This window comes from Boleophthalmus pectinirostris, unplaced genomic scaffold (assembly GCF_026225935.1).
Source record: "Boleophthalmus pectinirostris isolate CB_2022bp ecotype Guang Dong unplaced genomic scaffold, ASM2622593v1 HiC_scaffold_5, whole genome shotgun sequence".
Lineage (NCBI taxonomy): Eukaryota > Metazoa > Chordata > Actinopteri > Gobiiformes > Gobiidae > Boleophthalmus > Boleophthalmus pectinirostris.
The window spans coordinates 24,603,709-24,629,285 of NW_026571404.1; the positions used below are offsets into that span (position 1 = coordinate 24,603,709).

Here is a 25,577-nt window from a genome sequence, read left to right on the forward strand (position 1 = left end):
CACGGTATGTTTAGCCCAGATCCTTGCACTACAGGCTCCGATTTTAATTCCAAAATTTAATTTTCTAGGTGTCAGCGGGGGCCTGCAGCGGCGTGAGGACACCACCTCTGCTGTTTTGCTTTTTTTTTGTTTTATTTTGTTTTGCTTTTTGTTTTATTTTGTTTTGCTCTGTTTTGTTTTGCTTCAGTTTTGCTTCGGGTTTTGGGGCTTTGTTTTGCATTTTCAATATTGTGTACTCGTTTTCTCACTGTAGTGTTTTACTGTTTGCTGATTTTTTTTATTTTTTTTTTTTTTTATTGATGTAGCTACTTTTAAACCACTTAAATCTGTCTTTTAAAATAGAAAGAAATAAAGATTTGTGCAAATGATGGAACCTGGCTCTCTTAATGATATGCTTACCTGTGGGCCTTACATTTAGATTTAATTTGCGTTGTTGCAGCAACTCACCATTAAACTTAACATTTCCCGGAGTGTTGAACCCCTCGGTTGCCACACTTAGCCCACCAGAGGAAAGTAATTCATCCATAAAAGAGAAACACACATTTCAGTTTGGATAATTTCAGGCCACAGTGCTTAATACTACAAGTGCAGTATTTACTTAGAGGGTCTTTATCATGCCCTTATGTCCATCTTCTTATTATCCATAGTATATTTTGAAACAGAGATTAAAAACATTGAACTGATAGGAAATACTTTACCATAGTATAATTGAATTTGTTTGTTTTAGTATGAGCATGAAATATATTTCACTGCTGTATATACAATATTCTACAACATATACTTTTACCACAACATTCAAAATATAATAATCAATTTATGATGATGGTCATGGTCAATTTCAAAGCCATTAAGATGTGTCACATTAGTGGCCATATCAAGATGTAAGCTCTTTCACTGACTACACTCTTTCCATTGACTACATTACCCATTAGCCTTTACAGCCAAGCGTAATGACGTCACAAACACATCAACAACTCACATGTGGCCTACGCTTCGCCGCCGTTGCGGTGTTAGCAACTTGGACAGCGAGCGCATTTACCAGCGCGGACACTTGATTTTGATATATTTATACAAGTGTAGGTTGTCTGTACACTGTCAACCCTGAGCCAGTATGCCTCCGAAGAAACCCGTCCAAGCCACGGGAAGTAAAAAGACTCAAGAAAAGAAAAAGGAAAAGATAATTGAGGTAAAGTGACACGAGGTACCAGAACGTTTCTTAGCATTAGCTGCCCGATAACACAGGAAGCTAATGTAAGGCTAGTCTACACTGCTAAGTCACTTAACTTACAGATTTTCTATCCTCCTTTATTTCCTTTAGCATTTTTAACACCACCAGAGCATGATAACTGCCTATGTTTGTGATATGTGTGGAGGTTGTCTCAGTGTCCACCGGCATAACGCGACCGAAGCCCCCACGGCCTGCTCCTAACATGTCGCTTTTACGTGTACTAGACTTTACTAGATTGTAGACACACTCAGTAGATCAGATCTGTCACAGTCCCTCTATAATTAAACCCCACGTTTGTGTCAGTTTGTCCCTCGTAACTCTGCGGGCATGTGCTGACCTGATGCATTCATAAGGATGTATTGAAAACCTTGGATCACAGTCTTCATTTTCCTTCCTTTTCCATACAAGAACAATATCGCGCGTAATTGCTTCGCCAGGAAATCTAACATTAGCTCATTAGGACTTTGTACATGATCATAAATGACTGTATGTGTAGTATAGGGCTGCATTGTATTGTAAATATGATTTCGATTTTCTAATTTAGTCTCACCACAGATCTAAAATATGTTTAGTGAAGCCTATTGGAAAAATAAACCTCATGCTCAAATTGAATCTCAATTATGCACAGCTATGCACAGCACATTGGTGATGATTTTTTTTTTCTTACAAACAAATTCATTTATACCTAAAAGGAAATGTTCCTGGCGGATAGTGAAAATCGCACAAGCTCATCAGTGCACAAAGGCACTAAATGAATCTGGTATAACAATAAAGTGCAAATCTTTCATTAGTGAATTGGAACTTTTCAGGACAAGACTTTTGGCTTAAAAAACAAAAAGGGAGCCAAACAGCAAAAGTTCATAAAGAATGTTACACAGCAGGTGAAGTATGGCCAACAGAGTGCACGACAGGTGAGTGAGCTACTTGAGATCCTTCAAGATTTTCTTTTTATTCCCTTTATAATTGTAAATTTCTTGACAGATGGCCCAGGCTGAAGCTGATAAGGGCAAAAAAGGTGACAAAAAGAAAGAGTTGGATGAACTAAATGAGCTCTTCAAACCTGTAGTTGCTGCTCAGAAAGTTAGCAAAGGTCTGAACATAACTCAGTTTCTACCACTGTATAAATAGTAAATGAATTACTGAAACAGAATTTGTCTGCCTGCTGTCACTTTTAGGTGTGGATCCAAAGTCAGTTCTGTGTGCGTTCTTCAAGCAGGGCCAGTGCACAAAGGGAGACAAGTGCAAGTTCAGCCATGACTTGTCCATGGAGAGAAAGTGTGAAAAGAGGAACATGTATGTTGATGAAAGGGACGAGGACCTGGAGAAAGGTTAGGGTTCACAAACTCTTTTTGTTTGAAAAAGCCTTCAAGAACTTGTGCGATTAGATTTTTCTTACGGCACAGACACTATGGAAAACTGGGATGAGAAGAAGTTGGAGGAGGTGGTAAATAAGAAACATGGCGAGGCTGAGAAGAAAAAGGCCAAAACACAAATTGTGAGTGACTATTCCAGTGTCAGTATTCTTTGTTTTATTAGCAGGGTGACAATGTCAAAAACTTGACTTGCAATAGCGACTACTGATGAATTATAATAGCAATGGTTGTTGCGACTGAAAGGTCAACTGCGCAATTTAACAATTTTACAATTGTATCGTTGCAAGAACTATGTTCAATCTTTTCCAGGTGTGCAAATATTTCCTGGAGGCCATAGAGAGTAATAAGTACGGCTGGTTTTGGGTGTGTCCAAAAGGAGGAGATACCTGTATGTACCGTCATGCACTTCCACCTGGCTTTGTGCTGAAGAAAGACAAGAAAAAGGAAGAGAAAGAGGAGGAGATCTCACTGGAGGAGCTCATCGAGAATGAGGTAGGCAGACATCCATAAACCTACCCGATCCCATTTATTTAAACCAACACTATTATATGAACCGTAAAATAATGTTGGTAATAATGTTGTGGTATATACTTTCTTTAGGCACTTTTCAATCTCAATTCTTTTCAGCTCAAGTCAAAGAACAAAAGACTGTTTCCTAACTCTGTTGTTTAATTGTTTTTTCCCGTGTAGCGCTCGGCTCTAGGTCCAAATGTCACTCGAATTACGCTGGAAACTTTCCTGGCTTGGAAGAAGAGAAAAAGACAGGAGAAGGTTGGAGTCCCTCAGATTTAACTGTTGTAAATACTCTTGAACCAGTGTTTCAAAAGTGTGTGGTGTTACATAGGTGGACCGGGCCAGGGAGGAGATGGAAAAGAAGAAAGCCGATTTCAAAGCTGGAAAATCCCTGGTGGTAAGTGTCATATTCCCTTGGCTGCAAGGTGCATCAGAAGCAGTTACTGAGGTGCTGTGCTACAGGTGAGCGGGCGCGAAGTGTTTGAATTCCGGCCAGAGCTGGTGGATGACGACGACGCTGAAGCAGATGACACGAAATATGCTGATGAAGAGGAGGAGGAGGAGGAGCAGGAAGCAGAGGTATTGTTTTTGTGCAGTTCCACAACCGTGAAGTGTATTGTTGTTCTAATGTATTGCCAATTTGTCTAATTTAATCCCTCCAATCCTGGGCAGTTTTTTACCTGACCCTCCAAGAATATACATTTCTCCATTGCCTTAAAAATATGAGTCCAGACACTGGTTGTACCTCCCAGAGTTCATATGGGTGTCATTGGCAGGTGGATTAGCCAATCAAGCACACGCATGGTCCATCCATATCAAATCAAATATGGCGGCTCACAGCGACAAAGGACAGAGATATTTCAGGGGATTGAAGAACATTGCAGATTTATGTGGAATCAATGACCAAATTGAAAGAATCTACAAAATGATGACTAATGAGACCATTTGTTTTCTATGTATGTCACTGAAACACAGCCCTGGCTTTGGCCTGAAGCATAGCAGGGGAAGTGGTGACCAGATTTAGGTATCTTTTCTATATAGAATATGCAGGGAGAACCAGTATACATCTCTGGCAAGGTAGTTCTGTCCCACTGTGTGCGCTTTGTGACCTGCTTTTCCAACAATAGATGTAAAGATTGTTAAGTGTGCCTGGCTCCTGATGCTTGTATGAAATGTCATTTAATATTTTAAAGGCGTCGTTGTATTAATGCAGTAGACCTAAAACAGCCTCAATTTCTTGTGCTCATGTCACAGGTGGATGCTGCTGTACAGGACATAGATCTGTCCCGTTTTGTTCCACAAGAGGTTGACAACACGGGCATTACCGTAGCCTCGGTAGACCGCTTTGCCTCCAAAAACGCGCCAACGTCAGAAACTGGTGAGCTTCATACAAACACACTTCACATAATGCAAGTGCAGAACATTGAACTTTGCTTCTTACAGATGAGCAGCTGAATGGAGCATGTGGTGGCGAGACCAACGGCCTTTCTGGAGGAGAGGAGGGCGGAGGTGAGGAAGAGGTACCTGTGGATGAGAACCTGTTCACTGGAGAGGACCTGGATGAGCTAGATGAGGAGCTAAACACCCTGGACCTTGAGGACTGAGAGTGGGACTAACAGACTGCTGCATGGAGCTATCAGACACTATAATTTTATCAGACTAAATAAAGCCTCATTACTGGAAGATGAGTGGCTGCCTGCCCCTCTGTTCTGTAATGCCATGCCCCTCACAACAGCTCACGAATGTCTGAGATACATCTGTTTAATGTGAAGTCCAAAAGAAGGGGTTCATACAGTTCTACGGTTGTGAAAGTGAGAAGAAAGAGAAATGCTTTTACTGGGATAAACTCTTTGGCTCCGGGGCCTAAGTGAGACCAGTGTGAGCACTGTAGAATCAAGCCCATGTGATGATGATCCTAGTGCCAGCCCAGCTCGGAAAACTGCTGTTGGAAAATAAATGTCATAATTCACTAAAATATGTTCTGCCACCTGTAGTGGTGCTGTGAATTGTTCCATTTCATCCCTGCTGACCACCAGAGGGTGCACAAGTATTCAGTGCTTTAATACACTGAAAATAAGGATTTATAGAACCCTAGTTTGTACTTTTGTTGGCCTTCCTCTACACGCCCTTTAAAGCTAATTGATATCTAATGATTTTATTTCCTCCCATCCCACTAAGTTAGTTTTTACACAGAAGGCCAAAGTCTTAAATCCTTAATCTTGCTTTCATCAGCATTAAGACGTTTTAGTAAGATTTTACAGTGAAAAAAGGTCTGTCCTTTGTTCACATGGTTTATCTGCAATAATCAAAGGGTGGACATTTTTTTTTATTTACTAAAAAATGAATAAGACTCATGAAGATGGACTCATAAAAAATGTTAAAGCAAAGTTTTAAAATTTGAAATGTTTGGCTGTTTTCTCTAGTATTTTCAAACTTGTCAATCAGAAAAAGTTTGGAAAAAAAAAAAAAGCACAATGTTTAGATCTAAATTCAGTTAATGTCTCAGCCGTACTAGTTAGATAATAGCTAACTGGAGTTGTAAATTTAATGTAGAAATGTATGAATGAAGATGGATCAAATCGGACTAACTCAGGTGTGACTTAATTGTATAAACTCTGGAAGACAAAGTAGAGACAGACAGGGAATGGTATGTTTAGAGGGTCACATTTGGGAGTGGCATACATCCAGACAGGCATGTCATGCATAAAGCAGATTTAATTACAGCACTGGTTCACAAAACAGATTTTTCATCTTGAAGCTTTTCAAATTGAGAAATAAAGACATTGCACAAAATGTAGTAATTCCACTTTTAATTTTGACACATTAAAACAAAACTCAGGATGCAGTAATTCAACAGTTAAAAAAAAATCTTGGAGAATCATATGATGCATTATATGGTAAAACACTAAATTTGGATGGTCACAGTGAGGTCAGTGATCCCAAGTAAGGTCAGACAGGTGTCAAATGTCGGGTCAGAGGTCGAGGATATGTCCGGTGTTGGTCGGGTTTGTCAGGTCACGTGTCATGATCAGTCGCCTAGGAAACAAGAAGCTGCACAGTTAACACAAATGTTTACAGTCTGCCTTGACAATTACAACACTTCAGGGTCCCCACTCTGGCCTACATAAGGTCCAGAGGCCTTTGATGGATTGAGTTGTAAGAGAACTGTAGGTCTTTTGAATATTCACATTAGTACTGCTATAAATGGAAGTAAATTGTCCTTTTATAAAAGACAGACCAATTTCCAAGCTTTACAGGGTTTGTGTGGCTCAAAATTTGTTCAAATATTTTCTTGAGTATAAAATGCTAATTCACCTGCATTTAACAGCTAATCTCAAAAGGGTAGGATCAAATTATATTCTACATTATTCTAGGACTTGTGGGAACCCTGAAATATACATTACTGAATGCATAAGAAAACAAATTCATATGCTCTGAACAATTAGTAGCCTAATTAGAGCACTTACCATTGTAGTACCACTCTAATAAGTGCGGGGGCGCTTGTGAGATTCCTCTCGTGGTGGGTCTGCCAGCATAACTTTCATTTTCACTCCATTCACAAAGCGCCCATGCAGTGCTGCCATGGCATCGTCTGCACACTAATAGACAACATTCCATTTACACACAAACATTCAGTATACACACAAAAGTGACATTAACAATATCTTACCTGCTTATCTGCATACTTCATGTAGCCAACCTTTCTCCCAGGAACCAGGTGCACTTCGATCAGAGAGCCAAAGCGGCTGCACAGACATTTAATAGTTGACGTGAAGGGAAATGTGTGGCAAAAAATAATAAAAAGACAATACGTTCAAAATGGAACACTTACCAGAAGACATCCTCCAGCACATCCAGAGGCAGAACGGTCGGGGTAAAAACCACAAAGAGGCGCTCCTTGGACTGGCTGTCTCGAGGAGCCAGTTTTTGTGGAGCAGGCAGGTTGACATCAGTCTGAATGCGAGTGGACACAGGGCCCACAGCCGAGTAACCCTGCAGAGTCACAGGCAGATTAAATATGGTCCTGTGGCGCTCACACTTTCACTGCTGCTTTTGCCAATAATCCAAGCCCACTGCTAGTCTGGAGAGAGTCCTGGACTTTCGCATCAGCGAGAGCATGCGGTTACAGGTAAGGATGTAATGATATCCAATCTCACGGGTTGGCATCATAATATTGCAAAATTTTGGAGAGGCCAACAGAATTGTAGATCTGCCTTTCTACCATTTCTGTCATTAAAGATTTGTTCATGTCTAAATAGAGATAAGAATCACGACTAAACAGTTCCCTCTTTTTTAACTTGCTGCAATAAAACAATGCTTTAAGGAAAGAGGATTGTAATTTGATATACAACGGCCATGATATTATTGAGATACTTGACAATGTGAAATCAATATTTCGTTGTGTTTCATCAGCGGTGATCAAGAGTGCTGACTTATTGCGAACACTCACTGAGCCCTTCATCATGTGACCACTGGAGGCTCCACTCCACACAGCTGACATCATCTGGGACGAAACGTACTGCACGGCCATGCGATTCACTGAGCTACAGAAACACAGACCAAACAAAATGATCATCACTGAAAATATGTACATTGATATACTCAGATGGGCCCAGAGAAACATTTAAAGGACCCTCTCTTATCTAGGCTGGGGTTTTTAGCAGTTGTCTTATGCAGAATAAGACAGGAAACTGTGTTGTTTGTGAAGGAAATTATGGCAATCTATGGAAATATCTTATGGTAAATGCAGCCTTGGCAATTTGCTAAATGTGTCCATACAAATTGAGATTTTGATTCAGTTTAAATTAAATGTGCAGCGCTAACACAGTGCATGCATAAAATTGTCATATTAATACAATGCATACAAAACACATTCTTTGAAAACATATTTACAGCACCAACACCAAAAGATATTTATCCTTTGGCTTTAACTGCCGAGGCAAAGCAGGGCAAGTTTATCTGTATAGCACAATTCATACAAGTAATTCAAAGTGCTTGACAGAATAAGAAAGACATTAAAATCACAATACAAACATAAATCATTATAAAATTCAAAATTGCAAGGAGAGTAGTGCAGAGTAAAACCCTTTAAGTCAAAAATACACAGCTAAAAAGAACAGTTTTTTAATCTGGATTTAAAACAAGTCAAAGTAGAGGCCTGTCTCACATGTTCAGGAAGACTCTTTCAAGTTTTAGCTGCACAAAATTGAAATGCTTACTCCCCATGTTAAGTCCTGACTTTATCCATTACAAGGCCTCCCTTGTGTAGTGGCACGAAATTAATTAATGAAGCCCCTGCTTAATCCTGAGGCAGATTACAGCAGATTGACATTTCCAGTTGAGTTCCTTAAAAAATAACATCTTACCTGCTGCGGTCCTCTCCATCTTCCAAATAGGCCACCACCAGCCTGTTTCCAGGAGGATACTCAAATCCATTCAGCTTTTCTTTGGCATAGACAGCCGAGCCCAGGTTATTGTAGCGGATCAGTGCCTGACCTGAGAACAGTTACAATGAAGCTCACACATAAAACAAAAGTGACAATTGTAGAGAAACTAAATGTCAATATTTAAAAATGATTATAATAGACTGCCCACAGGAGCTCTATATATGGCCCTAATGTTTTTATTTTTTAAGAGGACTGGACATTGAACTAGTATAACTAGCTGTAAATCCCCAAAGGTGATTCTTAGCAGGAACATTTGTGCGTAATGTCCCCGACCTGATGGGAAGTGTATGATAAGTTTTTTCATACCATAGTCTCGCTGCAGTTCACAGTACTCCAGGCCTGGGATCAGGTCAAACAGAGCGAAGTACTGCTCCTGGGACAGTGCAGCTCTCGTGCTCACCATCAGGCTGCGGGTATACTCCCCAGATCGGTAATCCAGGTACTGGTAACCGGACGCGTCCGCTGCACACACACAACATCAGCTGATGTCCCAAACAACAAACCCATCACACACAGACTAGGTTTTATTTTATTTTATGGCTGTAGGACATAACATGCTAATAAGATTTAGCAATAGGGGATAAATGATTTAGAACGAAATAATAAAAGAATTACAGTAATACTACTATAAGTCTATGGTAGCTATAAACTAATAGTCTATAAAGTATTGAAAACACAGTTTGATTGAATTCTGGTCTAGTTCTATAATATGATAAAACATGGAAATCGAGCTAACCTGTGGGGAAGCTGTACTGGCTCATGGCATCTCCAGTGTTCATGTACGCAGCTGTTGCAGTACCATAGTCATCTCCAGTTCCAGATTTAGTGCGAGGTTCAGCCACCACAGCCTTGTAGGCTGCAATATACAGAGTTTATAGTAACATACTGTAAAAGGCTCAAAACCATTTGGATAAAAGCAACAGGTCTTACATCTGTCGCAGTTCTCTATGGCGAGGGCAGCCTGAGATGGCTTATAGTATCGAACGTAGCCCAAACCTTTACTCTCCCCAGTCGTTTTGTTCTTGATTACTATAGCATACTCAATATCTCCATACTCCTGCAGAAGAGAGAGTTCAATAAATGAGGCAACAGTTTTTGCAGACATAAGCAAGTGAGTGCTTGTCTCTGGTACCTTGAAGGTTTGGACTAGGTCCTCCTCTGTGAAGGTCTTCGGGATCATGACAAAGATTCGGGTCAAATCCTCATCCTCCACATCTCTGTGTTTGCTTGAATTTCGGGATTGGGCAATAAATACCTGCACAAGTGAAATGTATCCAGTTAAAAATGAAAACATTTGTTTGTGTATCATTAACTGTAAAATCTGCTGTTCAGTGTGATAGTAAAAACACTGGCACACAGTCCATAATAAGTTAGTTATCATTTGTGGTTATGTTCTGCTTTAGTGCCATTTGATCTTTTAAATAAAACAAGTAGGGTGTGTGCATCAATGGGTCCTTTAAGTGTGTCCTTTAAGGGGAGACACAGACAACAATGTGTTCTTTTTTAAAATGCATCACATGAGAAGACATGGAAAGGCTTTTTCCTTAAACCAACTGGTACTTTTCTGTGTGGTTCATGTAAGCATTGTGTCAATGTCCTCAAAATGAATTCTTTAAAAGACCCGTCTGAATCCAGGACCTTCCATTGCCACAACTTTGCCAACTCCAACACCACTCACGTTATTTATAAATTTTCCTATCCGTGTGATTGCTTCTATGGGGGAAAGACTAAAAGGAGATTCAAGGACAGACTTTCTAATCACAAGGATGCCATCAGAACCAGAAACCCAAAGTATCCTAAAGCACAGCACTTCCCGCAGATCTTTCAAACATTAATGAGTTTGAATAAAGTTAAAAAAAAGTAAGTGGTTGTGGTCATGCAAGAAAGTTGGTCCAAAGAGCAATATTCTATTTTAACCAGAGTCTGGTCCTGAAGGAGAGCTCTGACTGGCCAGTCACTGATGGACCACGTGCACTTTGTTAGGCTTGGCAGGAGTTTAATGATTTGACTCGTACACATTTACAATTATTTTATTCAAAAGACTCAGAAGCATGATCATCACATTTTGCAAAATGTGTTGGGTGTTTACATAAATATTAAAATTACCATTTTAACATTTTAAAATAGTTTAATATTGTTATCCAAGTAGGCTGTAGCAAAATTATGTAGTAGTACGTATGAATCTTCATAAAATAGAATAAACTGATTAAACAATGTGCTCCACATTTCTTTTATACTAAACCCGACCACACCAAACAGTGAAACAGAAAACTGAGTTCTCTGTCTGAGGGAACATTAATCCTGACTTAACTCTTAAACCCAGAGTTAACTGGACTTCCTTTGTGAAACAGGGCCTGCCCCTGATCTTTTACAGTCTCTTCCTCATAGTCTCCCTTGCTCTGCCTGTAGATATCACCTGTTATTACCTGTGACATGTAATGGTGCTGTATGCTGTGGCCCGATCCATTTAAAAATGAGCAAATATTACAAACCGACTGTTAATTTTGACATGGATTTTGTCCACCTCATATTTTCTTCCATTCATGTGTATTTCTACATTTTTTTTGTACTCACTGTGTACTGTTCTAGCATCATGACCTTCTCACGTGATGCCTCTTAATAAGAACACTTGTTGTCTGTTGGCGCAAAATGATGTAGACATTTTTAGTAATATTATTTGAATCTTAATAAAATAGGATAAATTGATTAAATATGTTCCTCCATATGTTTATATTAAATCTGACTTATCCACAGTCACATGACTTCCTGTCCCTCTAAAATGGAAGTTTCCTCTGGTTTACTTTTGCCATGGTGAATCCTCTTTTCTGGGAGCCATTGATAAAGTCTTGTGTCTTCTGCTAAACTGTTGCTTTATTATCTGAGTTTTCTAACTCTGTTCCAAACCTGTTTAACAAAACTGAAAAATTAACTCTGACTTAATTCTTTAACCCTGAGCTAATTGAATTTCCATTGTGAAACAGGACCTGCCGCCGTATTGCTTGCTGTACCTGTTTGTAAATAACCACCGGTAATTAATTGTGGTATGCAATAGTGCTGTATCTTCTCATGTGATGCCTCTTAATAAAAACACCTGCTCTTAAACACATAAACTCTGGACATGATGGCCATTTTAATTTTGGTGTTGGTACTGTGCCTAGACTATTATCAAAGAGCGCAGAATGCCTCACATGAGTGTCTCAGTTGGGTTACTAGCTTCAGTGCAGAAATCCAATTAGTTTAAATGTAAAAAGGAGTCTCTCTGATATGAATCCTCACTATCTAAATCCCAGCACCTAATGCTATGTGCTAGCCATAGCGCTAGCGCAGGCCTCTGCAGCTCAGCGGAGATTCGACCAGATCCAATATGGCCGTTGGTTTGCATGTAGGTCACGTGTCTGAACCGTATGCTTTCAATAAAAAATATAAGGACAGTTTATTTTTTAAAAAAGGTCATAGTGTAAAATGAAACTAAAATGGTCCAAAAGGTATTGCTGTGCATATTTAAGAAAAGGGGCATTCCTCCGTTCGGTTTTCTTTTAATTACCTAAGCAGTATATTTCGGCGCCCATTAGCGCTAACTACAACTGAACAAAAGAAACGCTGTTACTGCGGCCTGGTCCATGAAGGCTCAGATTCTTACCTTGATGGGTTTGGATCCTTCCCCCAGAAGCCGTCCATTCATCGTCTCCATGGCTAGGCAGGCCTGCGAAGACTTTGCGTACTTCACATAGGCGACACCCCTGGACTCCTTTGTGTTCTTGTCTTTGACCACCCATATTCCCTGAATGTCTCCGTAAGCGCTGAAACTGTCGCGTATCTGTTCTTCAGTCACAGTGCGGCTGCTCACAATGAAAAGCCGACTGTTTGGGGGATCATCGAGATTCTCCGGTCCTCTGTTTGATGTGCAATCCTCCATGTTGCGTTAATGCGTTCCTTTTGCCAACAATGCAGCTGCACCACTAAGCTACGAACACGCTTCGTTTTCGTCTTCGTCGTCGTCTTCTTCTTCTTCTTCCTCTTCTTTTACGTTTAGTTGGCTGTAGGCAAACGTCAAACCGAGCATTACCGCCACCTACTGGACTGGTGTGTGTGTATACCCGTTTGTGTGTGCATAGGCCCAGTTAATTTCGTCTTTTTCATGAATACAAAGAGGTGTTTCCATATGGTTTCTGAAGAATTTTTCAGCATATAATTTAATAAAAGGAAGCTTTTCTTTTGCAACTGCTGAGCATAGTGGTCTTCCCTCGTCGTCATGGGCACAGTACTTGAGGACATGGGTGTGTGTGGTTGACTTTATAAATTGTTCATGTTTGGATGTTCCAGCTGCTCTCAAACACGAATGTCGAATTTTAGGCCCATTACTAAAGTACCTGTCCTATCAAAAACCCTAGAAAAAGCGATTGCACCTTAAACTAAATAAAATTACAGAGAAATTTCAGTCAGTTTTAACTCACTCCACAGCACACAGATGGCGATGGCACTTTTAAGTTTTTAATGATTTGTTTTTAACTGTAGCCCTTTGTGTCTTGTGTAGACATCAGTGGCACAGCTCTTTTGTTTTTGTTCTTTTGTATCCGATGCTCCTTGAAATATGGCTTCTGCAGGGTCCATCCTCACCCCCATCTTATCTTCCCTGTACCTATATACCTAAGTTCCACAGGGACAACATTTTCTTTGTTTTGCGGTTGACCTTTAGACTTATCTCCTACTTAAGCCAAATGAGGCCTCCCATATAGGTCTCTTTCTTAAACCTAAATAAAAACAAAACAGAGATAGTTGTCTTTAGTGACCAAAGCACTTTAGATTGTGTAACTAGTGCAATTGCCCCATCCTCCCCCTAAATTATTTTATTTGTCCCATCTAAAAAAATCTTGGCTTTTTATTATTTATTATTATTATTGATCCACCCCTTAACAAATTACAGCTGTAAGAGACTTTGAAAAAATCATACTTTTATTACATCCAAGCTGGACTATTGTAACTCACTGTGGTCTGGCCTGGACCAGACTTCTCCCTGCTGCTTCCAGGAGGTGCAAAGCGCAGCAGCCTGTCTCATGACAGGTACCAGAAAGTGAGAACGTATTAGCCCTCCACTGGTTAAATGTCAATTTTAGAATGCATAAAAAAAACCAACTTTGTTTTTAAAAGTCTACATGGCCTAGCCGCACCGTACTTTTAGAGCTCCTACAGCCCATAGGAGACAGTGCCTTCTACTTTGTAGCTCCCAAACTTTGGAATAGCCTTCCTAAGCACAAACATTTACCAACCAGAGGAGTAGCAGCAAAGTCTGGTTCCTGGGTACAAATCATCTCGAAAGGCTGCACTACATGTCAACTAATGAAAACATGTTATGCCCCCGAGTCTGACGAACTAAGAGGCAACACCTTCCAATTTCAGTTATTATTTTTTAAAACTTATCTTATCTTATCTTAATCTTGTTTTTCTTGCTGTATATTGTTTATTTTATATATTTTGTATTGAGCTTTTGTCAGCACATTGGTCAGCTGTGGTTATTTTTAAATGTACAAATAAATTTGACTTGACTTGACATGCTCTACTGTTTCAGTGCAGTAGTCACAAGCTCCATAACAGTGTTTGCCAATCTTCAGAGGGAGTAGTTCAAACCTGTATGGCCAACCCTCAATCGTGAGATAATGAATTCTTCTCTATGAATGAAACAGGAACCCATTTCATTCCCATTTGGTTTTGAAGAAGAAAATCCATCCTACAGTTTTTATACTTAACAGGACAGCTTGGTTATCTGATGCAACAATAGCTTTATGTATATTTAACCAGAAACCAATTAAGGGAAAGTGCAAAGGCAATTATTTCAACAGTGTACAACGTAAGATGGTCTGGCACTCTTTTGATGCTAATGCCATATTGTGGAATGTTTACAGCAGCACTAGTCCTTCCACATGCCATTTAAAATACTAGCACTATAAACCATTCTGGGGTGGATCTTTTCTTTTCTTTGAGGGAAAAATAGATCGAGAGCTGAAGCAATAAACCATGGACATTTAACATCAGTAAAGCCAAAATGATGTGCTTTTATTTCACAGATCTATCAGAAACTGAAAAAATCTAACTCTCGTTGCTACCAGCAATCTTGAAGTACTGCCTTTGTTGGGTGAGAAACATTATGTCCTTGAAAATGAATCCAATATGGAAGCATGAGTTTAACTGTTTTGACATGAGGGAGCTCCTCTGTCTCAACCTGTAGAGGTGTTAAAAGCAATGAGTTGAATGCTCCGCAGCATATTCTCAATGCTTGAGCTTTTTAAATGTCAGCAGCAGATATACTGTATATGCAAAACATCCATAATCAAAAGAAGGTCTCATAAGCGCTTGATGAGCTCTCACCAAGGCCCTTCTTGTTTGTCTCCAATCCTGACCTGCCAAACATCAAATAAATTATTGACTTTGTTAAGACATAAACACAATGTTTACAATTTCAAAGATTTTATTAAGACATTAAATAGAAGCAAGTGAAATAATGGAAAACTATACATCAAAGTGTAAGGACTAAACAATTTTAAAACATACCATATTTAAGTTGAAATTAGACCCCATCTATGATGTTTGACTCTATCATTTTTACCAAAGGAACAATACAAACAGCTGTTGTGATTATGTGGACAATGCAGCCTCGCAGGATGGTCAATATAAGAAAGAATATGAGACACATGCTTTACTCATTCACATCACTTCTTCAGTAGCCTACTACAAATACATGTAAAAACTCATTTAAATCTCCGCATTGGACTTTGGATTGGTATCAGAATCAGAATGTGTTATTGCAATTGTCAGCAAACAAAATACACAAACTAAGAACTTGCTTCGATTTTATGATGTAACACAAAACAATTCATAAAAATGTAAAAACTATGATGATATTGTCTTAGTTTAGCTCAGCCCTATGCGACTTGCACCCTGGGGGCTAGATGAGGCCCTCCAAACAATCTTAATAGGCTCACGAACCCTGTTCCAATATCCCTGCTCTGTTCCTCTGTTCATCAACTAGGCCTAGAACTTTCTATTTAATCTAATACTAATGAATTATTTGGATACTATAATGTTTTAACTACAAACTGTGCTGCATATTTGTGCAGACAGACATCTTTATAGGTTTATAGGAACATTTCTCGGCTGTAGACCTACGTGAGAGCCACACACACGACACAGCAGGGCAGCTGATGCCAGGGACATTAGAGCTCAGAGGTAGAGGCATTATCACAGGGCAATAACGTCGTTTGACCACTTGACTGAACGATATAAAGCTACGAGGGAAACACATGCACACGTGACAGGGTGACGTCAACAGCCGGTGCCGCTAAACAGGAGTGACCTCTGCGTCCGCCGCCACATCAGAACTGTCTACCGGCGTCTGAGCATCTACACGGACCACTCCACAGGCACTCGGTACCGGTGACCTACTAACACGGACAGGTGAGCGCAGCTCTGCTCTTCAGCCTGGGCCGGCCATTGAAGGAAGACTGTAAAGAGAAGTTATGAAGTGAGGGCGCTCGTTGTTTAGTAACGTGAAGCTTAGCTCGGTATGAACGGGGGTAGTAGGCATATGAGGATCGGGACGACTGTGTGGGCAGTTCTGTCACTGAACCCCGCTATGATTAATCGAGCTGATCCAGACTTAGCAGGTGACACGGCGTAGCGGCACAAGGAGAAACGACCTTCCGTCATTCAAGCATCCTTGTCAGTGTGGATTACCAAACGCGCGGCCAACCCCCCCGCTTGCATCCTGTGTGACCTCATGTGAACTAGTGTTTTGTGGTTTGGCAGTCTCTACAATTAAAACGTTTTAGGTGTTTTACTGTTTACTTACAGAAACTGTCCTCCAAATTGTTAAAATGTGCTAACTACTGAATGTGTAAGTGTCCTTGAATCTAAAAGATGCGGAAACAGCCGGCTAACGCATCTGTCCGCCATGTTGGAGTGGGAACAGGGTGGCGTTTTGGTTGCATCTCTTGTAACTTTACTTGTAATAACTTGTTGATCAGATCGATGTACAAGCACCACATGTTAGACCACCGACTACGTGTATTACTTTTATCTTGTCAGCCCTTTCGGTATCCTTTTCGTTTCCCTTAAGCTAACATTATGTATTGAGGGTCATATAAGGACACTGAGGTTACCTATCTCAGCCGTTCCCTTCCTTTTATGGTTTCATACCTACATATCTAAAATATATCTTCTGTCGTTTAAACATACATTTTTTTGTTGTTGTTGTTGATGCGAAAGCCACACAAGGCTTAAAAAAAACTTTAAGCGTATTATGGCTCCATGTGGGCCACCCCCTGTAGCGCACACGGCAAATGCCAACAGCCAGAACAGCTACAGGTAACAATTGTGTTTGGTGTTAGCATTACTTGTCATGGGTGATTTAATCGAGGGCATTTGCGGAATAGCGGCCTGTCTGGGTCAGTTACCTTAAATGACCTTCAAAGATGGCGCTGGTCACCCTAGAAGTTATGAGCGCTCTCCAAGAATAGATCAGATACTCTGATACTACTGCTTAATGCAGGTTGTAAATGTACTTTGTAGTAGGGCAGAGTCTTGATCACTGGCTTCTTTTTCTCGACAGTAAATTATGGGTGATATTGCCAAAGGAAAGAAGGCCTTTGTACAAAAGTGTGCCCAGTGTCACACTGTAGAGGAAGGGGGCAAGCACAAAGTTGGGCCAAACCTGTGGGGGCTATTTGGCCGCAAGACTGGCATGGCAGAGGGATACTCCTACACAGACGCCAACAAGAGCAAAGGTTTGTTTCCTGAACTATCATTTCTTCCCTTCCTCTGAGAAATTTAAAGTTTGAAGGTGCCATAATTCAGAATGGTTTGGAGGTTATTTTCCTGCTAATTAGCAGCCATGGTCTCTATAAGATATCTTATTTGGTTTGACTGGTCCATAATTACTTTAGTGTCAACTCATACACCTTCACAATTCTAGTCTCAAAATGATCAAGAACTGACTTATATTATTATTACTATGAATATTACGTAAATAAATAGGATTTTCTTGCACTGAGTCAAAGCTACTATAAACTTAAATTATATTATTATTATATATTATTATTATAATTTCATAGAAATTTTAAAGCAGTTACAATGGACATGTTTAAACTGCATAGACCTAAAAGCTTATGACATGGATACTAACAGTCACTGTGGTGCATGTTTGGATTTTATCTCATATTGTATGTATTTCATGCATCCAGGTATCATCTGGAGTGAGGACACCCTGATGGAATACTTGGAAAACCCCAAGAAATACATTCCTGGAACCAAAATGATTTTTGCTGGCATCAAGAAGAAGGGCGAGCGACAGGATGTCGTTGCATACCTGAAGTCTGCAACTTCATAACATATGTAGAACAGTATAAAATATTTAATTTGATGTTTTTGTTCACTTATTTTAAATGGTCAGTTTGGGATTTGGTGGTTGTGCTGAATCCATGTTTAGTCCGAGCGGTTGTCTAAATGATCCTGCACTAATCTTTTTGGTGAATCTATAAATTTTGTCATCATTTGATGGGAACAATCTTGCTCCAACACTGCGCATCATGCGCCTTTTTGTGGTTTGTAACCTCGCCATACAGTTCAGAATATTTGTGCAACCTGGTTCTGACCATCACATGTGACCTGTTTTACTATTATTAAAATTATTTTAATGAGTGTGTGTCTGGTTGTGCCCCTCATAGTTCACCTGTATCTGTAATGTAATTCGATTATTGCACATGAGAGATGGTCAGTTGAATTTATCCATTGATTAAAATATTTTAAAGTATCACTTATTTTTATATTTAATTGTTTTATTTATTCTTTTTTTTCATTAAGGTGATCAGTGAGTGCATTAGAGTTAAAAATCTTATGTTTGAAAAGCCCATCTTCTCAAAAAGCCTTTGATTTAACTTGTATAGGAAAGTTAGGGTACACTTAAGTGTTACTCATGTAGAGAAATTTGTCCCTGTATTTGAGCCATCTTTAAATGCTGCTGTGCTCAGGATGACCTCAGATGGAAAAGCCAGATACAAGGAGGCCTGGATGACCCAGGAATTGAACCCTATACCTTTTTGCTGAGATTCAGTGCTAGCTTTTTTTTACTGCTGTGTAAGTCAGTTTTGGAGCATGTTAACAGTAGAAAATCACCTATCAAGACTGATAAAGAATAGCATAATGAACATAGTTCACTGAAGACAGGCCTGCAGCACACACCAACTAATGAAATGGCGTTAATATGATTAACTGAGATTCAGGAGCTGGACCACACCTCAGCCTCCTCTACAGCCAACCACAGCTTATCTCAGCAATGCCTTCTATTACTCAGAAGCCCTATTTATACTGCCTATACCAACAGCACCGTCCACGGCAGCTCTCTCAACCCCCTCACGCCCACCCTTGTCTTTCGCCCATCCTTCAGTCCGAAGATGTCATCTTCAAGGAGAGGATTCCGATTCAGCTTGGTGACCATTTTGGACTGGAGACCCTGTCTCCCCCTAGCCATCACATCTATCTGCCATCAACAAACATCTTTATCATATTCCATTGTTGTGGTGTGGTCCATGCTAGTGAATTCTGTTTGTAGTGTAACCTAGGTGTTCTGTTACTGTTACTGACATAATGGAAATTTGGGGTGTATCCTTTTATAATCCCAAGACATCTGATCCAACTGATATCAACTTCACAATAGCAACTGTATAATAAAATAGTTTGAATAAACTGGTTTGTTCTCAAAATTATCCAGAAGGCAACAGAAGATGGATCTGGAGCAGATGTGAGGGAGGGTTAAGCTACAGTGACACACAGCTTTATTATAGAATGTATAATGAAGCTACAAGGCTAAATATCATATTCTGGTGTGTTCATAAATACATAAACCACAGGTCTAACGTGGTAAAGTCAGGAGTCAGGAATTGTCCTCTGAATCACAGGCCATAGAGTTTAAACAGAGAGGTCATCGGCCCTGCTCCGGCTGCTTGTTCCACTGGTTTTGCTGAAGCGTCTCTTGTCTTTCTGGCACATAGCTGTGTTCGGGCACAGCAGCGGCCTTTCATGATTGCTCCTTTCTGGGGGCTTGTAGTTAGCCTCAGTCCTCTGGTCTTCAGTGGGGTTAGTTACGGTCTCGTGCCATCCAGGACTGTAGCAGGAGAGCTGCAGGAAGTCCTCTTCCACTGCAGCAGCCATGTTACTCTTCTCTGTAGCCATGTTCTCAGAGTTCTGCTGGTTTGCCAAGCGGTGCTGAGGGAAGGGCATGGGTAAAAAGTGTGTGGACCCTATAACACACTGGCTGAAGTCAGGGGGTGGGGTTGAAGGTGGTGGTGGTGACAGAGAGACTTGTCTGGCCAAAGATGGTTCTTCAGGTTTAGCGTTATTCCCAGCACAAAACAGTTGCCTGAAATCACAGAGGACAGTTTTACATAAAACTACACAGCATGTCTTTATTTATTTATTTATTTATTTATTCGGACAGTAATACATAGAACATAAATAAAAAAATAACTAAATAATAAAAAAACCAAAAACGTAAATACATAGATATCACACAAAAAGTAACTATTTCTATTCTATAATAATAGGCAAAATAAATGTTACGCAAAATTTTCCTTGTCTTCTGTTTGGGAATTCAGTGACAATGTAGTGTAGTGAAATGTAATATTTATAGTTATACATTCTGCCTCACAGTCTCAGATGGGGCTATAAAGCTTAATGCCAAAGGTTAGAATGTGCAGAATGAACATAAATTGATAATAAAACTGGTGAAATGCCTGTAATAAATAATGGAACATTATTTATTCTGTTTTATTCATGGTAAAGAATATTTGGTCAGTTGTCACTTATATGCTTTTCTAAATCCATTGGGTGATCAATTAGATGACTGCTCACGTGTTTCGCTCCTTGATCAAAGTGTGAATGTATGAACCTGAAGATGTGTGAAGTGTACCTGCAGCAGTGTTTCCAGGCCAGGTGTTGCAGCTCAAGTACACTGAGGACTAAGGACACTGCTGACACAGCCAGCATGAACACAATAAAGACGTTCTTCTCTGTGGGTCTGGAGACATAGCAGTTGACCGGATGAGGACAAGGCCAGGCCTGAAAAGGAGAGAGCAGTGCTCAGAGAGATGTGGCTCATCAGGTGTGTCTTTATTTACTTTGGTTTTACCTTACACACATACAGTGGGTTCAGAAAGATACCATAAAGGAAGTATTGAAGACACAAAAACACTACCTGTGGGAAAAAATGTAAATCTCACGGAAGTTATACATTCTGAAAAAAAAAAAAATCTAAACTGAGGAAACTACCTCCATGATGCTGCGAATGAGGATGCTCAGGACATAGGTCTGCAGCAGAGCCCCACGCAGACGGATACGGCCCTCTCTCTTGTCCTTAGAGCCGTCCTTTTCTGTCCTTGCCTCCTGGATGTCCACCCTCCCTCTGTCATGCCCTCCCCCAGGGTCATCTTCAGACCGTCGATCTTCCAGCTCCTCCTGCCGACTCCTCCTCTTTTCTTCTCTTCGGACGGTGTGCATGGCATGGCCCATGTAGATGAGGCTGGGTGTGGACACAAAAACAATCTGCAAAACCTGAAAAGCAAAAGAGACACATTTTCTAGACTGTCAGTCATTAAATGAACACATGGGGTCAGTGCGTGTGCGTGTGTGTGTGTTTGGGAGGGAGGTGGGTTACCCAGTATCTGATGTGTGCGATTGGGAAGGCCCTGTCATAACAGACATTCTCACAGCCTGGCTGTTCAGTGTCACAGTTAAAATCCTCCTGCTCATCACCCCAGGATGACTCTGCTGCAGTGCCCAGTACAAGGATCCGAAAGATAAACAGGATGGTCAGCCACACCTGACATGGTGCAAAAAAATAAAAATTAAATAATATTAATTATTACAATAAAATTCATAGGAGGAATTCCAGAACAGTACTTATCATTTGATTGATTGAATTGCAGTTTAAAAGTAATACAGTCTAATTCAAACTATCATTCCTGAATAATTGAGCTATAAAGGTTGCCTTTATGTAATATGGGAATTGTATGACCTTTCACCATGGCAGATAGCAGTGAAAAAAGTTTTTACAGCTGCTCTAATAGTATATTAAAGATGCACCACGAGATTTTCGAGTGGAGAGTCCAGGAACTTGTCCTCATGTAGATATGGTTACTTTGCCTACAGTGTTCCACAGACTATTTTGCATTTATTCAGTTAAAGGTATTTTATTAAATAAATAAATAAATACATAAAAAATGTAATATTATTGGTAATGGGGTTGCCTCTTCAATGTGGACTACTGTAGCAATAACATCTCCATGAAAGCTACAGGCACGTAAAAGTTGCATATACATCTTAAATGGACAGTTCAGTTTTTGTTACAGTTTTTTCTTCTTCTTTTTCTTCTTTTTTCTCTGTTAGCTACTTAGTCATGTGGATTTTCTTAAAAGGCTACATGCATGCTTTAAAACTCAGCTTTAAAACTCCAGTACTAACTGACATTATGTCTGACTTACAATGCTTATCTCAGGAGAACACATGAAGCATTGATTGAAGTCTCCAGTGCATTATGAATGAGACACTGCATTAAATGTGTACACTGTGAGCACCGTGAGCCTAAATTGTTATTGTTATTTTTCCATAACATATTTTTCTAAAGCAGAGCGCAGAGCAGTCTGGCAGACCCGGGTTATTTCTCTCAGAGTAGCCCAAGTTGTCATCTAGCTTTTAATTGCCACACCAGAGGGCACTGTGGCTTGACAGATCCTTTTTCATCTGCCCTAATATTTTTCCAGTCACACCAAACACATTGTATGTATGTATGTATGTATGTATGTATGTATGTATGTATGTATGTATGTATGTATGTATGTGCTTATATAGACCCTGACTATACATTATTAAAACAGTAAATGTGAGGATTCCTTCATTATAATAATTTGGATTTAATCAATTGGGTCCAAATTCATTGTTGAAACTTTTATTCAAAATCACCAAAAACATGTTTTGACAGAAAACTGTATTAATAACAAAAGGGAAACCAAATGACCTAGTGGGACAACCCACCCTGACATGGAACAAGATGTCACAATAGATTATATTGTCTTTAACAGTTACTCTTGAGTAAAAAATGTGATAGCCAACCCCAGACTTTCTTATACATACTGAGTCAGAGCGGCAGTTTATGATAGTAGTTTCCTTATCAGAGGAAAACTATTAAAGGATCTATGTTAAGATATTTTCTTATCTATATTACAATGTTGTTTCCTCACACTGGAGTTGTGTTTTGTTTCATTCCATTCACATGTTTAATACACAAATCCTGCACTAGAGCACTGCGAGTTCCTTGAAGTTGGAAAAGTGCTATATAAAAATGTGATCATTTATGTGATCGCTTATCATTTATGATAACAGCAATATAATATGGCTTACAGCTCACAAGAATCAATATTATGTATGTATTATTACATATCTATAGTATATTCATTGTGAATTGTGGTTGTGTATAAATTTCCTTGCTTATTAACATGTATCATAGAGTCATATGATGGATGAAGTTGTAAATTAAAGCATTTACATGAAATAGTAACATGATTTTTCCACTGGTGTTATAAATGAAACCCTAATAGTTTGTTTTGCACTTCATTAACTCTAACGCTCCTTCCTCCATGTAAAAAGTTTGGGAATTGAACCTCTTCAAACTTCATGTGCTGTTGAGAAATTACTTAGATATTTAAAGAATATATGTCTAAAACTGTACCTTCCCCACAGAGGTGGAATGTTCCTGCACTTCCTCTAAGAAATTTCCCAACAGGCTCCAGTCCGCCATCAGAAATTCAGAGCTTAGCCTCAGCAAGGCTTCAGGACCAAACCCAGATCAAGGTAGGACTTCAGCAGGACTTCACCAGAAGCAAACCAGGACTTCAAGTGGATTTCAAATGGACTTCAAATGGATTTCAAATGGATTTCAAATGGATTGCAAGGATCAAACCAGAAGTAGTATTTCCAAGACCTCAGCAGGGTTTAATAGGACGACAACCACAACAGGCCTCACCAGGTCCTGCAGAAGACAGATGTTATAATCTTCTAGACAATTAACAAAACATTGATTTTATCTGCACTACATTATGCATATGTATACAAGAGTTCAAGTGGCATACTGACCCTGACTTAGGCTTTACCTTTCTCTCCCCTCACTTGACTCACACATGAGAGCAAATGTGTTTAAAAGGACAGTTCTGTTACAGCAACATTTAGGGAGGAATAATGCAGAATACACAATACAATAAAAGATGATGTTTCTGACAAATATTATTACAGTTCATTTGGATGAGATGTATTTGTTCATGTTACAACTAATTTAGCAGTGAACATAAATATATCATGAGTCAATACCCTCTTCCCCTTTGTGGATAGAGGCAGCAGAGAAGGGAGTTGAAAGGGAGTTGACCTGGTCTCTCTCTTTCTGCTGGAGTAGAGTTGGTTCCCACACTGCACCTCTCCTGTGTCCAGAGAAGGAACAGAGCTACACTCCAGAGACATTGTGGGAGGGGCCTTAACTCCCAGAGCGAAGGACCAGGTCACTCACTGACTCATATATTTTAACCCCACAATATACCCTATATACCCTGTACCCTAAGCCTGGGAAAAGGTCACAACACCACAGCTTTCAACAAGATAATCTCAAAATGCTCCTTCACACAAGCTGATGTTTTGAGTTTGCTGTCACAATTTCACAAAAATTCAGTAAGATATGACGCCATGCTGATAAGAGGAAGAAAAGTTTACCTGCGTACTCCTTACCCTCTGTAGATGCAGTCACGCTGTTTGAAGGTACTCTGGAGCTACAGGACTGAGAAGGTATAAATGTACACCTAAAGGTGTCCAAGGCCGAGCTGAAGAAACTGCAGGCCCAAATCAGGTCAAAGTCACTTCAGACCATAGAGAGAGTGAATTCTAAATTTAACAATTATGTTTGCCCTCAGATCACAACTGATTCTAAGCAGTCCTGACAGAGCTCCTCAGTCCCATGCAGAAGAGTCAAAAACCAAAGCGACTGTGGGTGTATGAGCTCTCTGTCCCGAACAGTGCACAGTGGGTGTTACTGTGGGGACTTCACCCTCCTCTTCTACCCCCAGGGCAGTCCAGAGGAAGCGGCTGGGTGCCTGTGCCTCCAGCATGTCTCTGCTGCTGTTTAGGCTGTCTGCCACTTAAAGGAAGTCACATATTGTATAAGGCACAATAGTCCAGGTCGCACCCGGCATTCCGCTCTGATTCTGCTCTCCTTTAAAAAAACAAAACAGCATCACATCATCATAAGTTCTACAGCTGTGTGTACAGGTGTCAGGAATGTAAGAGATGCTCTCTTGTGATGTAGCCTCATCTGGGCAATAGACCTCACCATTCAGCCTCCAGGTACTGAGAAACCGACTTTGAAACTTATTGATAACACGGTCCATCAAGGACCACAACAGTCCTCCACAGTCCACAGACGATCATGTGACAGAGTGTTAATTAGAGAGTTAAGGATCAAAAGATGTATGAGCTGATCTTATTTCTGTCCACTGAAATGTAGTCTGTGTCAATTTTAAAGTTGTTTTATCTTGATTCTTGTAACAGAATCAATGGTCTCTGTGTGCTCTATGAGGGGGCTCTTAATGGATTTAAACTGTGGCTAATCCATGTGACACTTAAAAGGCCTGTTTATCAGATTATTAATACTTCAAAAAATTTGTGTTAAACAAGGGAAATTTTGCCATATTCAGAATGTGTGGTTATGTTAAAGCAGGGGTAATAAAAACTCAAGTATCTGTGTGAAGATATAAAGTTGTATTTTTAGCTACTCAGAAAAGCCATTCCCAGGCACTTCCAAGTCCCAAGGCTAAAAATGTCGACAGACAAAACATGTTTGTCTTTTAAAACAAACAACCATGAAGATTTCCAAATGATTTCTCAAAAGACCTTCTCATATCAAGTCATCTGACCAACCAAATCTCTCCAGACATC

The 25,577-nt window shown here is 39.9% G+C and overlaps 4 protein-coding genes across 5 annotated transcripts; 2 read left to right on the forward strand and 2 right to left on the reverse strand.

The window, feature by feature from the left end:
• The first annotated feature begins 980 nt into the window (after positions 1–980).
• Positions 981–5,911, forward strand: zc3h15 (zinc finger CCCH-type containing 15). The gene is made up of 11 exons (XM_020921202.2): positions 981–1,186; positions 2,038–2,139; positions 2,210–2,318; positions 2,404–2,556; positions 2,632–2,723; positions 2,911–3,093; positions 3,292–3,372; positions 3,446–3,511; positions 3,577–3,693; positions 4,369–4,492; positions 4,558–5,911. Exons 1-11 carry the CDS (start codon positions 1,112–1,114, stop codon positions 4,716–4,718), a joined length of 1,263 nt encoding a protein of 420 aa, XP_020776861.1. The 5' UTR covers positions 981–1,111; the 3' UTR covers positions 4,719–5,911.
• On the reverse strand, positions 5,908–12,576 carry rbm45 (RNA binding motif protein 45). The gene is made up of 11 exons (XM_020921154.2): positions 12,202–12,576; positions 9,694–9,816; positions 9,492–9,618; positions 9,298–9,417; positions 8,868–9,023; positions 8,481–8,610; positions 7,565–7,658; positions 6,947–7,107; positions 6,785–6,860; positions 6,582–6,713; positions 5,908–6,150 (listed from the first exon to the last, which is right to left on the reverse strand). The coding sequence occupies exons 1-10, from the start codon at positions 12,475–12,477 to the stop codon at positions 6,597–6,599; spliced, it is 1,380 nt and encodes a 459-aa protein (XP_020776813.1). The 5' UTR covers positions 12,478–12,576; the 3' UTR covers positions 5,908–6,150; positions 6,582–6,596.
• A 3,294-nt stretch (positions 12,577–15,870) lies between these two features.
• Positions 15,871–18,370, forward strand: LOC110157079 (cytochrome c). Of its 2 annotated transcripts, none has more exons than XM_020921336.2 (3): positions 15,871–16,010; positions 17,164–17,338; positions 17,795–18,370. In XM_020921336.2, exons 2-3 carry the CDS (start codon positions 17,170–17,172, stop codon positions 17,938–17,940), a joined length of 315 nt encoding a protein of 104 aa, XP_020776995.1. In that variant the 5' UTR covers positions 15,871–16,010; positions 17,164–17,169; the 3' UTR covers positions 17,941–18,370. The 2 variants fall into 2 exon arrangements, with proteins under 2 accessions (XP_020776995.1, XP_055018827.1); XM_055162852.1 differs by having other exon boundaries at positions 15,934–16,077.
• Positions 18,371–19,360: 990 nt separating this feature from the next.
• On the reverse strand, positions 19,361–23,448 carry LOC110156827 (gap junction alpha-5 protein-like). Its single transcript, XM_020921056.2, has 6 exons — positions 23,332–23,448; positions 21,262–21,426; positions 20,877–21,158; positions 20,737–20,802; positions 20,518–20,666; positions 19,361–19,968 (listed from the first exon to the last, which is right to left on the reverse strand). Exons 1-6 carry the CDS (start codon positions 23,398–23,400, stop codon positions 19,518–19,520), a joined length of 1,182 nt encoding a protein of 393 aa, XP_020776715.1. The 5' UTR covers positions 23,401–23,448; the 3' UTR covers positions 19,361–19,517.
• Positions 23,449–25,577: the final 2,129 nt, after the last annotated feature.

What these genes read in the sequence shown, in the direction of transcription:
- zc3h15 (XM_020921202.2), top strand. Translation starts at nt 1,112, where the DNA reads ATGCCTCCGAAGAAACCCGTCCAAGCCACGGGAAGTAAAAAGACTCAA. An exon ending in AGAGAAAAAGACAGGAGAAG is followed by an intron (nt 3,373 to 3,445) that starts GTTGGAGTCCCT and finishes GGTGTTACATAG; the next exon opens with GTGGACCGGGCCAGGGAGGA. An exon ending in AGGAGGAGCAGGAAGCAGAG is followed by an intron (nt 3,694 to 4,368) that starts GTATTGTTTTTG and finishes CTCATGTCACAG; the next exon opens with GTGGATGCTGCTGTACAGGA.
- rbm45 (XM_020921154.2), bottom strand. Translation starts at nt 12,477, where the DNA reads ATGGAGGATTGCACATCAAACAGAGGACCGGAGAATCTCGATGATCCC. An exon ending in ACCTAGTCCAAACCTTCAAG is followed by an intron (nt 9,619 to 9,693) that starts GTACCAGAGACA and finishes TCTCTTCTGCAG; the next exon opens with GAGTATGGAGATATTGAGTA. An exon ending in GTCACATGATGAAGGGCTCA is followed by an intron (nt 7,108 to 7,564) that starts GTGAGTGTTCGC and finishes GTGACTCTGCAG; the next exon opens with GGTTACTCGGCTGTGGGCCC.
- LOC110157079 (XM_020921336.2), top strand. Translation starts at nt 17,170, where the DNA reads ATGGGTGATATTGCCAAAGGAAAGAAGGCCTTTGTACAAAAGTGTGCC. An exon ending in AGACGCCAACAAGAGCAAAG is followed by an intron (nt 17,339 to 17,794) that starts GTTTGTTTCCTG and finishes TCATGCATCCAG; the next exon opens with GTATCATCTGGAGTGAGGAC.
- LOC110156827 (XM_020921056.2), bottom strand. Translation starts at nt 23,400, where the DNA reads ATGGCGGACTGGAGCCTGTTGGGAAATTTCTTAGAGGAAGTGCAGGAA. An exon ending in TCATTCGCAGCATCATGGAG is followed by an intron (nt 20,803 to 20,876) that starts GTAGTTTCCTCA and finishes TTTTTCCCACAG; the next exon opens with GTAGTGTTTTTGTGTCTTCA. An exon ending in GCCTGGAAACACTGCTGCAG is followed by an intron (nt 19,969 to 20,517) that starts GTACACTTCACA and finishes CTGTGATTTCAG; the next exon opens with GCAACTGTTTTGTGCTGGGA.